This window comes from Hipposideros armiger, unplaced genomic scaffold (genome assembly GCF_001890085.2).
Source record: "Hipposideros armiger isolate ML-2016 unplaced genomic scaffold, ASM189008v1 scaffold_248, whole genome shotgun sequence".
Classification (NCBI taxonomy): domain Eukaryota; kingdom Metazoa; phylum Chordata; class Mammalia; order Chiroptera; family Hipposideridae; genus Hipposideros; species Hipposideros armiger.
The window spans coordinates 1,719,885-1,736,369 of NW_017731598.1; the positions used below are offsets into that span (position 1 = coordinate 1,719,885).

At 36.6% G+C, this 16,485-nt stretch overlaps 1 protein-coding gene across 1 annotated transcript in view; it reads right to left on the reverse strand.

The window, feature by feature from the left end:
- The window catches only part of MSH2 (mutS homolog 2), a 73,389-nt gene that overhangs the window by 17,627 nt on the left and 39,277 nt on the right, over positions 1-16,485 (reverse strand). Inside the window, exon 8 of the mRNA XM_019655873.1 lies at positions 5,619-5,728. Coding sequence (XP_019511418.1) covers positions 5,619-5,728 — 110 coding nt within the window. The remainder of the gene's footprint in view (positions 1-5,618; positions 5,729-16,485) is intronic.

Genomic DNA, 16,485 nt, shown 5'->3' on the forward strand with positions numbered 1-16,485 from the left:
AAAAAAAAAAAAAAAAAGATAACAGCATATAGAAAGATTTAAAATAATTGATGTGAAGAGGCAAACTATGAAAAGAGAAAACTAAATCAAATATTAAGATTTCTAAAGACTATCCAACAGGAATTGCTTTTTGAAAGAAAACAAAATGACTAAAATTTTAAACAAAAAATTATGAAATATTTTTCAAAATAAAGCCTATCCTTATAGCTATTAAGAATTATTAAAAAGACATACTTGTACATAAAAGCACAATATAAGAGTTTTCTAAAACAAGGAGATTTTTAAAAATTCAGTAAGTAGGACAGATATAAATTCCCAATTACTATCCACCTTAATCAGATCATGCCTTCATACACCATGGACCACAAGAATAAGGAGTTAAAAATCAAATAATAGAGAGCTAGCAAAACAAGAAAATAAAACATTTATCAAATAGCTTTCTCAATTTAAACTAACAAAATCAAGGATAGATTTAATTATATCATATATTAAAATTTAAATTTTTGAATAAACCTAACTTTAAAAAAAAGCTTTGTAAAACATAAAAATATAAAGGACAATGTTTTCTTTTATAACAGCACTTGTTTGCATGTATAAGAAAAACAGCAAGGTCATTAAATGGGCAAGTATAAAAACATACAACTCACAGATGAGAAAATAGGTAGTAATCAAACCCAAAGGAAAATGTTAAAATTGCCATATTAATAAAAGATATGAATATTTAAGCACCAAAGATATGAATAATTTAAGATATTATTCTATAGTTTGTTTGTTTTTTAAAGAAAAAAGAACCCACCAGCAAATACTAATGAGGCTCCAGTGAAATTAGTATACTCATTCATTTCTGGTGAGAATCTAAGTTGGTATAACCTTTAAAAAAGAAAAAAACAATACAGACAATGAAGATGATCTAGATACAAGGAGCAAGACTTGTGGTAATTCCAGGAGGAAAAAATAACGATACAATGATGGACAGACATGACTACAGAACTTGCCTCTTCTAATGAATTTAAGAGAAAAAAATGGGGCTGAGCCAGACCAAGTTCCTATACACATCCTCACCTTCCAGAAACCCAATGGTGAGTCCACAAAACCCTGAGAATTCTCACTAATAATCCTAAATCTAGAGAGAAGAAAGTTGAGTGGGTATCCTTCCATTCTCCTTCCTTAGATGCGGGAATACTATTTTGAAAGCACTGCTGGGGAGACCCAAGTGGAACAAGGGAAAGTGAGTGATTGGGCTCTAACTTACTAAAATAAATACTCTAAGGGCCACACATCAAATTGAGTATCCTTCAGGATTACATCACTCCTCCCAAACAATCTGGGATAATAAAATATACTATCCAATAGACGCATTACATAGGACAACACAAAGAAGACAGAACAAATTAGTAAACCCAGGCTTTGAACTCTGAAACGGGATAATGAAATCAAGAAACAAAAAGAACGATGAAGGGAATTTAGGTCCTAACAAGATCATTACAATACAAATAAATACAACATAGCAAAGAAAAAAAAAAAAGAGATCCTATTGAATCATATTACCTGTACTGACATAATAGAAAGACTTGATATAATCCTGAAAGAATTCACATGAAAGCTAGAGATTAAAGTAATTTGAGAGAAGAAAACATGAAGGATACTATCTACCTTACAAAAAGCTACCCCTAGGGCCGGCCGAGTGGCTCAGTTGGTTAAGAGCTCACTCAAGAGTTTGAGCTCTGAGTGACAGCGGTTCGATTCCCCGCCTGAGCTGAGCAGCCGCTGAGCAGCCACTGAGCTGCCAACAGGTGGCAGGATGGCTCAGCTTAAAAAAAAAAAAAAAAAAGGCTCCCCTAGAAACACTAGATAAAATATTGGGTTGTTGGAAAAGTCATTACATATTTTTTCTGTTTTTCGTTGCAAAAATGCATTATATGACTTTTCTGACAACCCAATATATCTCCCATCTATTCTCCAAAGGCCTCATTTATCTTTCCTAAAAATTATTTGTTTTCCTGTATGTGCCCTTTCTTCCCATCCCCTTCCCCTATTTAGATAGTATAAAGTCCTAAACTCTGAAAGTCTCGAGTCACATTTTTCTGTGAACTCAAAAATCTGTCTGTTCTCTTATTAATCTGTTTTAAGTTTCTGTTGTGGTTGTTGTTTTGTCAGTTTAATTTGTATCCTCAAACAGTGAACTTAAGAGACTAGAAGGAAAATTTTCCCTCCCCTACAATGTTAACTGCTCAATGTTCTACTTTCAGATTAAGAAACTGGGGTTTGTCACATCTAAAGTGACAGCAACAAATTACCTCTTCTTTTCCAGTCTATATCCACCTAACTGCACTGCTTACCTTCCCAAAATCCAGACACTTACATTCTAATCTTATAACATCAAGAATTAATGTTTACTTACTACTTACTACTATTTTACAATCACAGTAAATTCTTGTTTAACAGATATGTGTCAAGTATTTTAGATCAAAGTAAAAATCCTTAACCCACAACAGGGAAAGTTAGTATAATGTAGTTGGAGGAAGCACACCAGGTTGTTAATTTAACATTGTTTATCTGAAAAGAGGAAAAAAGAGGGCCAGCCGAGTGGCTCAGTTGGTTAAGAGCTCGCTCAAGAGAGTGAGCTCTGAGCAACAGGGTTGCCAGTTCGATTCCCAGCCCGAACTGAGCTGCCAACAGGTGGCAGGATGGCTCAGCTAAAAAAAAAAAAAAAAGAGGAAAGAAATATTAAGGATGGTCACCTTTGCCCCTATACTTGCTTGTATCACTTGTTTTTTTTTAAAAAGATTTTTATTGGGGAACTGGGATGGGAACAGCACTGGGGAATTGGGAGAAGGGGAACAGACAAGTTGCTGTCCTTTTGTTCTTCAGTCTAGTTGTGGAGGACATTGCTTCACTGGCCCAAGTTGGCACCATCATTGCACTCTTCCTGGGCGAGGCAGATCAGTCGCCGGCTTCTGGACGGCCGCTCACTGCGGCTGCTGGCCGCTCACGCTGGCTACATATGGTAGCCCATGGCAACCCACTGCAGCAGGGGCTGCAGCCTAGCCGTTGCCGGCGACTCAAGGCAGCCCAGCTCCAGGTTGAGCTGTTGTTCAGCATCTTAGCTGTAGAGGGCAGTGTCACTGGCTCTCATATGTGGGATCCGAACCGGGGCCCTCTGGCGTCCCAAGCCAGCTCTTAACCATCGCGCCACTCGGCCAGCCCTTGTATCACTTGTTCTAATACCATGTGCTATATTTGTAAATGAAAACACTTAAAATTTATATTCTGGTATTTTAAATATTATTTTGAAAAACAAGCACACTAAATGAAAACTACAAATGGAAGCCCATTAAATCACTAATGATATACCATCATTTGTGAGGGGGAGTTTAGCTTATTTGCTGTCAAGCAGGTACATATCCCAAAGGTTGGATCTACACAGTCAAAATACTGTAAGACAAGGAGGGAGAGAAGGGGCAAGGGGGGAGGAAGAGAGAGAGGAAGGAAAGAAGGAAATGAAAAGGCATAATATAAAGTAAAAGGATCCATGATTTTATCATATTTCTGTCTTTTCAAATTATCATAGTAGTGGCTAATATCCTGCGCATAATAAAAACAAACTGTTCGTTGCAGGAAGACAGCTTTTACTGTCCAAAAAAGTATGGCATTTTTTGGACAGGCTGAGAATGTGATGGCCCAGATAAAAAGATAGCTGCAGGGGGATCTTTAATAGACGATCTGTACACTGTTAAAGGGGCCACAAATTTTAAGAAACTCTTAAACATGTTCAACCATCCAAACCAATTTTTGGCCAGATATTACCCCGTGATTGACCAAGAGTGCAGCATTTCAGCTAGGCTACAAACTATTGGGAAGAAAATCAAATACTCATTGTCGATTGCACTAATCTATTAAGCAAGTAGTTTTCAAAGTGTGGTCCCCAGACAAGCAGCACCATTTGGGTACATGGTAGAAATACAAATTCTCCAGCCTCACCCCAGACCTATAAAAATCTGATTCTGGGGATGGAGCCCAGCCGTATGTTTTAACAAGGCCATCGGGTGACTCTGATACATGCTTAGTCTGAGACACACAATATTAAGGCAGGGAAATAGCAAACTATAATAGAAGAATAATGGCCACAATGGACAAAATCAACTGCAGCATTTCAGCAGAACTTTGCCTGGCTTCTGGGTTCCTTCAAGTGTGTACAGCTGCAGAGACACTTAGAAAAGCTCAATTCTTGCCACCCCACTTCCTTATTTTAGTAGACTTTCTGTTAACCACTAAGAACTACACCTTTACATGCTTTTATTTAAAAAAAATGTTTACAAAAATCCAACTCTGCTCAATCATAGATAAGGCCACATCCTCAGCTGCAGGGGGGGGGGGGGGATAGTTTCAGTGTCCAGATGTCTCTGAAATATTTTGTGGCCTCCCATTGATCTAAAAGTTGTGCACCTAAACTCATCCCACTAATAGCAACATTACAGAGGAAAACAATAGCTAAAATGAAAGTTTTCCTACACAAGTGGTGAACAATGAAGTTTTTCGGTTGCTTACCCTACAAGTAAATGGAAGACTGCCCTATCACTGACAAAATATTACCAAAAAAGTGAAGCATTTATACCTATAACACACACTCAAATCCAAAGAGCACAAAGTAAATGGGTTTAACTTCTTTAAGTCTCAGTTAATAATCCAGTAAAAACAAAATATCAATATCACATAGGACAAACATTAACTCAAATTCAGTCATTAAGAAGAATGCAAAGAATCTAACAATTAGCAAGCCAACTATTATCTTTATAGAATAATTATGAGCACATAGGCCTTGCATGATCATTTTTAGCAGGAAATTTAGTGTGGAAAATTTTCAAAATATTTTTAAAGTCATGTAATTTAACGATAGTATTACATTCAATGGACCCCTATTAAATTTGTTCTATAAACTTTTAACAGACACAAAACTTGACTATTTCATAAATTTTGCCTTTGAATTCATTTTCATATAAGGATATTTTCAACTATTTCAGAAACTATTCCCATTTTATATTTATATATAAATTACTGTTTAAAATTGTTAAAGATCTGAGGATATAAATCACTTAAACTCTTCTCAACTAACAAGAAATTTGGAACAAAATGGTATTTAGAATCATAGCTAGCTTTTTAGTTACATCAACAAGCATTTAGGAGATACGAACATACTCTAGCCTCCTCACCCAAAGACCTGCCCTATGTGGAAACTAAACAAAAGAGAAGTTGTCTTCTCATGTTCCATGTTTACCTCTATCCTCTTCCCTTTATCAGTAACTATAATTTTTCTTCTCTCTTAGAATTAAACAAAACTCAGCTTGCATATGTGAAATCTTCTATTTACGTGGTGTCCTTTCACCAGGCCAGGTATGCCCAATATTCATTTCCTCTTAATCTTTCTTAATTTTCATCCACTGAAATGATTTAACAAACAAAACCAAAAACCTTATCCCATGTATCCCTTAACCTTACATCCACTATCTCAAAGGTGCCTTACAAAAGGGCCAAATACTAAAAAGAAAAATGAAAAGTTTTTTGACCTGCCTCTGCTTTTGAAAAATATTCTGCTGCTTGAATTAGAGTATACTGCATACCTGATCCATATCTAAAGTTGTCTCTATCATTTCCTGAAACTTGGAGAAATCAGAGCGAAGATCAATAAGAGGAGTCACAAAAATTGCCAGCAACAATGTCTGATGTTTTCCTAGAAGAAATCACAAAAAAATATAAAGGTCCCATTTTTAAAAATACAAGACTGCAGATCATAAAAATTGCCTGAGATAATGAGCATCATTTAATCCAAAAGCACAAATAGCACAATAGGTCTCCAAAGTTGCTACTTACCCGGGTATTTTCATTCAAATATGTTCAGTACTTGTTATAGAAAGGGAGATGATCTGGCACCCAAAGTTTCCTACTAATAAAGTACTGCCTCTCCCATCTGTCTGCAATCTCCCTCATTAAGGAGTGCTATAGATGCAGGGATGTGACATTAACTGTGATTAAATAAACTGCATTTCTTGGTAGTTTTAGTAACTCAAGTCATGAAAACAAAATACCTTAAATTACTTATATCCCTAACTTCTATTAATAACAGATTAAATCAAGTGAAGTATTTACACTGGAACTTTGCTATTTAAGAGTACATGTTGGAGAATATGTGAGAAGTACCTGAAATAAAGTCTACAACATGAAAAACATGTGTCAAGACCTAGGTGCCAATCCCAGCTCTGCCACCTACTGGTTTTTGTGATCCAGAGCATGTTACTGTGAGTCCCATTTTCCTGTCTATTACAATGGAAGTATTAAAAATAGCTACCCAGAAGATGAATAAATGAGAAAACTTTACACAACATTTAGTATTCTGCTTGACACTTAACACAAGCTTAACAATTACCATGTATTATTATTATACTCTTATTATACCGCAAGGGATTTTTTTTCTGCTCCAATAAATTCTGCAAGTGACCTCTAGCACCCTGCATTTCATTCCTAAGCAATAGTTTCCAACCTCTTCCAGAAATATCAGTAGCTCTTGATGGAAAAAAAATGACAAAAAACTACTATGAACTCAATAAAATTATTATAAGAATGTTTTATTATTAACCACAACAGCATTTACACATATTTAAAAAATAGTACATATGTGTGAAACATTATTTAGACAGTCGATAAAACACATTGCCCACCTAATGTCTGTTGTGCTACAACGCCTGGTTCTTTATTCTGAATTAGCTCATATGCCATTGGTAAATAGGGGAATGACAGCAGCAAAATACAGAGGTAGCACTGGTTCACAAATTTTTTCCCCCATCCCACTAATGTTTTGAAGTGATCAAGAGCAAACTTTCACATAATTAAAGAGTAAGTTTAGCAATATGCACATGGAAATCTCAGAGTAGTTGGCCTGATGACGACTGTACTTTCCAACATGTTACGACATGCAAGAAAGCTGAGTATAGATAAAGGGTGGAAAAACATTTGAGGTGTGCAAAATTTTTTTTTTTTACTGAATTCTATACCCTGGTTCAGATGTTTAATTTTGATGAAGCTGATCTTTATTAAAAGCAAATGCCCTCAAAGGGCATCTCAAAGAAGGAAACAAGAACCCCAGACTTTATAAGGTTGTAAAGAGTTGTCTGACGCTGGTGCTGGGTGCAAACGTAGTGGGGGTGTATGTAGGCTACCTTTTTTCTTAAAGTTTGTTAATGCTTTTGTTGATAATCATTTTTTAAAATTCATATATTTTGAGGTCTACCTTAACCCTATTAATTATAAACTCTGTTGTGTTTCTATCATATGACGTTAAAGGTAATACACATGTGGTATTTCATTATTACAAAACCAACTGTTGGGCCGGCCGAGTGGCTCAGTTGGTTAAGAGCTCGCTCAAGAGCTTGAGCTCTGAGCAACAGCAGTTCGAGTCCAGCCCGAGCTGAGCAGCCGCTGAGCTGCCAACAGGTAGCAGGATGGCTCAGCTAAAAAAAAAAAAAAAAACCAACTGTTAATAAGCTTCAGAACTTGTCATCCTCAACAAGTCCTTTAGTCCCTCAAACATATTGGCTCCCCGACTCTGCTACAGCTCTTCTCAGATTCAAAAAAGCCCCTTCTGAAATCATCTGCTCCTTATCCTAAAAGCTTTCACTAGCACCTTAAATTCCCCTATTTGTAATTTGTACTGAGCCCCAGTTGCCAATTTCCAACTGGGTTTTTTTTTTAATTGATTATAGTTTTTTTAAATTAGAAATAGCAGCTTTATCGGGCTATAACTCACATAGCAAAAAATTCTCCATTTTAGAGTATACAGTTCAATGGTTTCAGGTATATTCACAGATTTGTGCAACCATCGCCACAATCTATTTTATTATTAATAGAACACTGTCATCACTCCCAAAAGAAACGAGGAACCCTGTACTTAAGAGCAGTAACTTTTTTTTTTTAATTAGTTTCAGGTGTACAAAACAATAGACATTTCACCCCTCACAACGTGAGGGGCATTTCCCTCCAACCTCCTGTCCCTCCTCCTAGCTTAGGTAACCTCTTATCTACTTTCTGTATCTATAGATTTGCCTATTCTGGACATTTCCTATAAATGGATCATATGATATTGTGACAGCCTTTTTTCACTTAGTGTAATGTTTTCAAGGTTCGTTCATATATGTTGTACCACCACGCATCAGCACTTCATTCCTTTTTACTGAAAAATATTCCATTGTATGGAATATACCACATTTTATTTATCAATTAATGGGCACCAATTGGGTTCTGATAAACTTCATTCTCCACTAGTTACCTCAGCTTAGAGAACACTACACAATCTATCCCAGAGTCTTAACACAACGAACACAGACCCTTGAATTTAACATAGAAGGAAAGTAAATTTCATCTTCATTTCCCCTAACCTCTAACTGAAACCTACCATTTCCTTCCATTAAGGTAGGAAATAAACCACAGTAGTATTTGTCAGTACCTGTGTCTTTGTCATCAATCAAAACCCCAGATATATTTTCATATCATATTATAGTTTTTGGAGATAACAAAGTATCATTTAAACTCATTAGTTCAAAATTAAAGTTAGTAGAACTTCATTCAAATCATGTTACTTAATTCATTCATAAAAAGGACATTTATCAAGAATTTGCTTTACATTTATAAATGTACTTCTATATAATTGATTTCCTTTGTAACGCTATGTGTTTTATTTTATGCATTTAAAAACACCATTTTCTCAGGCCTCATTAGAAGCCACAAGGATCCACAGCACAAAAAAGGTTAAAAACCTCAGACAGGCCTTGCCTCTCTGGCCTCAACTCCTACCACCGTCACCCTTATTCTCCATCTCTCTGCTAGCTTTCCTTTGCTCCTTCAACAAGTCAAACCTACATGCCAGCAGTAGGCACTTGCACTAGCTGGTCCTGCTAGCCCTCCCACAGCTCTTAACAGCAGGCTTCTTCTCATCATTCAAATTTCACTACAGACAACTATTCCTTAGAGAGGAATTCCTTGACCACCAGGCTTAGTGTCTCCCTGGACCCCAGCCAAGTCACTCACTATATCACATCAACATATTGTGCTTTCTTTATTGTACTTATTACTATTTAAAATTCTTGTTAATTGGTTTATTGTTTGTATCCCCACACCATTCCACTATTACAGAACTTCCACAAGAACAGAGACCTTATAAGTCTTTATCTACCATTGTACCTCCTAGAACAATGCCTGGCACAAAGTAGGTAATCAATAACTATTTGCTGAATGAATGACTTCATGAAGGAAGGGAACAAGAGACTAATGAAGGAATCAATCACTGGTCATTAATTAGCTTTAAGACATACAACACTCATCCAGCAAGGATACCAAAGATCACACAGGGAAACAATTGTTAGCACCTTAAAGATATTAAAAAATGTGAAATGCCAAGCAATCTAGTCATTACATGATTTTTGTAAAAACTCCAAATCACTGTCAGCTGCCAGATTCAAATACCAGATTCAAATACGTATAACGTCTTGAAGATTTTATTTTTAAGAATGCTGCTGTGTACCTCCATCAATTGCTACAATGTTTAGGTCAATAAGCCTAAGTATTTACATTCCTATAACAACTGAAAGCATAATTTAATCACTGTTAAATGCTTCATCGTCATTTACTACGTAAAAATTATAACATATTTCAGGATAAACTGAAAGCCCATGAGTCTATCGAGAGTAAGTAGCTCATTAAAATATACTCCTGGAAGGCTGCCCAGACCAGCTTTTAAATCTAAACCTTAACTGATGTGTCAACACTAATTCTGGGACTTATTTTCTCTACCTTACCTATGTTCATGCCTTATTCATAGACTCAAGAGAAATACTAAGGAGGCCATCTTTAGTGAATTTAGAAAGGTTAATTTGCAAGTGGCAAAACACCAATGAAAACTACTTTGGCATTGTGTATTATCAAAAAATAAAGTGTTGCATTTTCTTGATATACCACTTCAGAATTTTCTTTTTATAACATCCATCAAAATTCTATTTTTGGAAGATGCAATGTACAGCATGCTGACTAGCTAATAATACTGTATTGTATATTTGAAAGTTGCTGAGAGTAAATCTTAAAAGTTCCCACCACAAGAAAAAATTTGTAACTCAGTATGATATTGGATGTTAACTACTGTGGTGATCATTTCACAATATATACAAATATCACGTCACTGTGTTGTATGCCTGAATCTAATATGTCAATTATATCTCAACTTTTTAAATTCTATTTTTGTGTAATTACTTCTCGAATGTCTGCTGCCCTTGCTGTTTAAGGCAAAGAGAAGACTGTTTTGGCTTCCTAGCACAGCCTAAGCAACAAGCAGTATCAGAAGTGTGGTGAGTACTCCAATGTTTGCTGAACCTTCTTGTTATTTCTGTTTCTATTTCCTTATCTTCTGTAACAGCCTCTGGATACTAGTCCTTTGTTATGACGTAAACAAATAATTAATTTTTGCCTTTATCAGCACAGAAACTATAAAGTATTAACCCTCCGTCGGGCGCAACTGATCTCATAGATTCATTGCACACAAAGATGCCGCTATGAAATATGTCTTTACTGTACTAAGTCACAAATACAACTGGCGATAGGTTATGGTACAGGGGAAAGATACGGAAGCAATGAGTCACGATACTTAAGTTAACTGTTAGATATTTGAAAATCTGTGTGCAATGAATCTGTGAGATCAGTTGCGCCCGACGGTTAGCATACACAGAACACTGTAAGCTCTCAGAATCTCTTAAATAACAAAGCGAAGAAAAAGCATCTTGAAATCCTGGCACTACCATTCATCATTAAGTAGTTTCCCATTCTTACACTGCTAAATTTTCAGTTTCCCCTCACATGTTAACACTCTTCTCCCCTATATTAAGTGGTACCTTCCTTTTCCCCAAAGAAGTTACTGAGTGCCTACTGCATGTAAGCAACTGGGCTAGAATACACTCTCAGTCCTCATGCACATTAGGGGGATGGGGTAGGGGACAGGAGAGATGACAGAGCCATCAAACAACTAATTACAAAGGGTGGCAAGTATAATAATAGGGAAATACAGGGTCCTTTGGAAACACATAACCAGGGCAGGAGTGCACCCAAATGTAGGGACAAGGTAAGCTTTCCCAAAGAAATGAGTTTTAAAGTGACATCCAAAGATGTGAACAAAGCCAGGTAAGACAGGAAGGATAAATGTCTGAATCTAAAGGAACGACATATACAAAGGCCTGGAGAAGAAACTGTGCAGCATATGTGATATCGGATGGATGTTCAAGTTCATTTGGACTGATGCAAAAACAAATGCAATTTGTTTTTTCAAAGTGCAGACATTCCTCCATCATAAAATTTAGCAAATATTAGCATTTTTCAATGAAATTAAGTGTGTCAAAGTACATAGTAGGGTTGTTTTAGTTTTCTGCAATTTACTATGTAATGTTATTTGTTTTTATATATACACTGTGTACACACACACACCCCCATAGGAATGCACTGAGTCACAATGAAAATATACTTCTTATTGTGGATTGTGGCCAAAACAGAAACACCAGCAATGAGTACTAGGAGGGAAGGGATAAAGAGAGAGGCAGGGGCAACAATTTATGAGGGACCTTTTAAGCAAGTTTAGACTTTAATCCTAAAGTCAGTTTAAAAAAAACAAACCTAAAGTGTTTTAAGCAGATTAATGACACATTTATATTTGAGAAAGACAGTTGGCTGGAGCAAAGAGAATGGGTTAAAGGGAGCCAAGACAAGGGGCAGCAAGAGGAACAAGAGGCTGACAGTAGTTCAGGTAAGAAACAACTAAACCCTGAACAAGGGTGCTGGCAGTGGGGATGAAAAGTTGTCCAAGGTGCAGAATATTTATGATGTGTTATCATTAGGACTTGGTGATTGAATAAATGCATTGATGGAGAGGAAAGGAGTAAAAGCTAATTCCCAAGGCTTAGGTACCTGGGTAGATAATGGGGCCATTTACTGAGAAAGAGAACTCTAAAAGTAGAGTTTAGAGAGATGAATTCAGATTAGATAACGAAACATAGGACCATGTGGGAAATCCTTGGTCAGAATTCCCATACAGCAGTATTGGATGATCTAACCAATAGCAGTCTATGTTAGTCACCCCATGGGTTCCTTAATTGATCAGAATATTAGCCCACCATTCTGCTTCATTCATCTGTAATCTGCTGGGAACCTTTAGGCATCTGGGCTTGCAATGCCCGTTATTATCAACAAGACAGCCACCAACTATGTGACAGGTCCCCAAAGAAGCCTCAAAGAAGCTTCCCCACCTCAAAGAAGCCTTTCCTAGACCTGCATCTGGCAAAATTGAGGTTGTTAAGTCACTTGTCTACTCGTATAGCTGCATTTAATTTATTGGTAACTCTCTTCTCAAATCATTTAAATTTTATTTAAAATCACTGAGAAATAATTGGAAATGACTGGCAAATAATTATGAAAAGACACTAAGACTTTCTAATAAGGTTAAATGAGCAAGTAACACTAAAATGAAAATGAAGTATATATAGGGTGGTTCTGGGTAGCATATATGAGGCACCTCCTTACAGGTGCCCTCCTGACGCCTCAGATCCAAGGCCTAATACTAGTCACAGTTCTGATAAATCTGGCTTTTAAAAATAGTCTACATGACTGAGAAAAATCAACCTAAAGTCTAAAGTAATTATAAAGTTAATGTTAACACTTTTTATTCTATTAAATATTTTGCTAATAGGTAATAAAAGGATGTATTCCAATTACCAAAGACTTAAGCAATTTATTCTATGCCCACATTCCCTTGACTAATTTTACACAAATTCTTTGTAATATTAATTCCAAACTAGACATTTTATTAAGTATAATTAAACTTTATCTGACCCTTTTAATATATTTATGAAGTAGATTTTTAAAATCCATGTAAGTGGGAAAAGGGCTGGTAAGATACTGCTAATGAAAGTTTTCAGTATTCACACAAATATGAAGCTGGATGCAATAAATTATGAAATCAGCAAAGAAGCCAACAACAGAAATGCAAGTAAATCACAGCAAAATATCTAAATAAGTCCCTCTAAAAAATGACCTTCAACCTAAGGCTATCTCTGTTCTTCCTTTGCTGCCAATGGGTTGGCCTGTTATCCTTCCTCACAGCCCCTGCCCTCTTCCTTTCCTCATCTTCTTTTCAAACTCTCCGGTCATGGCATCCCTTTTGTTAGGCACAGCCACTTGACCTGGTTCCCCCCCATTTGCAAGTACAATAATACTTTCTCTGTAATACTTTTTCCTTTATTGCTAGTCATTCTGACAAAATAGTACTTTTCTATGCTAACTTTTTCTTCTGATGCCATTGGTTATTTGAGTATCATTTTATATTTGTGTTAGTGCCAACTTTGTAAGATTATTTTTCCTTCCTCTCACCCATCACTTACAATTTTCTCATCTTATTTTTTGATAGAGCACAGTTTTACTATCTACTTTCCTCTCTTCCCATTATTAGATCATCACCTAGACTATCTTCAATCTTTTTTTTTAAAGCTGCGCCATCCTGCTACCTGTTGGCAGCTCAGCGGCTGCTCAGCTTGGGCTGGACTCGAACCGCTGTTGCTCAGAGCTCAAACTCTTGAGCGAGCTCTTAACCAATTGAGCCACTCGGCCGGCCCAACCATCTTCAATCTTAATCTTCAATGATAAAAGCTTTCACATTACAATTATATTCTTGAGCTAATAGGCATATTTATCCCTGTGTCTCTGTCACTCCATTCAAATGACCCAGATCCCACTAAACATTTCCAACAGTACTAACTAATCACCATATCAAAAAGCAAATAGTCTATGCTGGGGATGCAAATAAATTTTCCTATGACTTTATGAATAAAACTGTAAAAATTAGTACAATCTTCCTGGAAAAACAATCTGCGATATATAGTTATTTGCCACTAAAATGCAGACCAAAAGGGAAAACTGAATGCAATTTTCTGCTTTCAACCTAGCGTTATCACAGACAAAATTGTGCATAAGCAATGCAAAATGCACATTATACTCAAATTATTCTCTAATATATTAACCATATTGAAACAAACTTATGCTTTCAAAACAAGTGTTGCAGCAGAATTGACTGTATATAATTTTGTTTAAAGCCTGAAACACCATACCAAAATGTTAATGATGATTATCATCTTTGGATGATATAGTTACCTGCTAAGAATTTATGTTGCTTTTATAAATTGATCAAGATCTCAAAAATACAAACTCTAACCAAATCTTAAAAAAATGGCTTCATAGGCTGAAGTTTAAAAAGTGCTAAATTAGTAAAGCAGATTCCTTTCCAGAAATGCCAAATGAAGTGACTTTACATTATCTTCCATTTAAAGAAAACTAAGCAATCAAGTAAAAAATGTGATTATTAGATTTCCTTACCATGTTACTTAGTGTTAAAAAAAAAGCAATGGAAAAAAAGCACAAGGTGCTATAGAAATCAGAGAAGAAACTTTCCACTCTGTATGAGAAGGCCACAGCTCAATCTTGAAAATATTAGTAGAGATTCATCATGTGGACGCAGTAGTAAAGGACATTTAAGACAGGGGAACAAACATACACAAAAGCATAAAAGGGCACAGCAGGTCTGGAGACTGAAACTACTGCACTGAGGCAGAGGATGTAGGTGAAGTGCAGGGGAGGCTGGAAAGGAAGCAGCAGCGAGGCGGTGTAAAGGAACAAGGACTTTTTCCTGTAGGTTATGGAAAACAAAGCATTCTGAAGTGAAGGGAGGAAAATGTCATATCAGATGTGCTAATAAGATTACTATGAGTTCACTGAGAAGGATGCACAGACCAGGAAAGGGAAAATAGCAAATGTGAGATATTTAAGTATATTAAACAGCAACAGACGATTAACTGGATATGGGGAGAGGAAAGAGTCATGAACCTCAGAATGATGCCTGTTACAATAAAATTCATCAATAAAATAATCTGGATACTTAAGAGTTGTTTGAAGTACTATCAGAAATTTGCTGGGCCAGCCGAGTGGCGGGTTGGTTAGGAGTTGGCTTGGGACGCCAGCTCTGAGCAGCAGGGTCCCGATTCGGATCCCACATAAGGGCCAATGACGCTGCACCCTCTATAGCTAAGATGGTGCACAAACAGCTCGACCTAGAGCTGGGCTGCTGTGAGTCGCCAGCGACGGGGTAGGCTGCAGTGGGGCTGGCTGGCAGCTGGCGTGAGCTGCCGTCCAAGGGCTGGCGAGCGACTGCCTCACCTGGGAAGAGAGCAATGATGATACCAACATGGGCCAATGAAGTGACATCCTCCACAACTAGACTGAAGAACAAAAGGACAGCAACTTGTCTGTTCCCCTTCTCCGATTCCCCAACACTGTTCCCCTCCCCCAATTTCCCAATAAAATCTTTAAAAAAAAAAGAAAAAAAAAGAAATCTGCCCTAAATGTATAATATCACTGTTTAAGGTTTTACCTCAGCTTTTTAATTTTAAGAGAAATGAGGAATAAGGAGGCCAAGTGAATTTTTCAAAGTTATTTCTGAGAAAATAAAGATGATTTAGAGTACAGCTTTTATCACATAGTGCAAACCTGCTTTCTATGCTGTTACTGCCCTCTGCTGACCGTGAATGTATTTTTTCAAGAATAACATTATCACTAAATCTAAAGTTAATCAAAAACCAAAAACATCACAAGATGTCAGAACATACTCAATTTATAGCAATATATTAATATATTTTTAAAACTTCTAAGTCATGATTTTGCTTTTAAAGATAGGCATTCATTTTATTTTCTTCATAAATTAGCCCTACTTTTGGCTTTCTCCATGAATCAGTAGGCTAAGGGGGTATGCTGAACTCTGCGAAATTCCATTCGATTGTTTGTTTTTAAATTCCAGAGGTCAGATAGGTTCCCAGTGACTATGGTACACATAGGGTCTCCAAAGTTCTGTGTTTTAGAAAGAGATGAACACAGCTCTTACCTCTAATATTTTCTAGGATAAGTGACTTCAAATACCTTAACTGGACATCAGTTGCCAAACAGGCAACGTGAAGCATTTGACTTAGATACTGTTATGATCTCTCATAGGTCTATATAACTTAAGGGTATCAAAGTAGTGAATTACTGACATGTTGCCAAATTCTCATCAACTACATTAGGCCATACATTTGCATGTGAGTTGAAGAAGAGAGCAAAGCTACTCTCAACCCCAATTCCTAACTTCCACGCTTATCCCAGGGACTGCGAAAGATTACCCAAGGAACGTGCAGTGAAGTATTTACCTTTTTACGGTGGTGGTGGGGGGAGCGGGGGTTGTTCATATGCTTTTGAATATCTGATGAAAGTTACAGATCTTTTCTCCAGAAAAAATACATATACACAAAATTTTGCATAAAATTTCAGGACACTTCTAAGAACGCTCAAGAATCCCAGCTTTAAAGTTCCTGGTATTGAGTGAAAAAA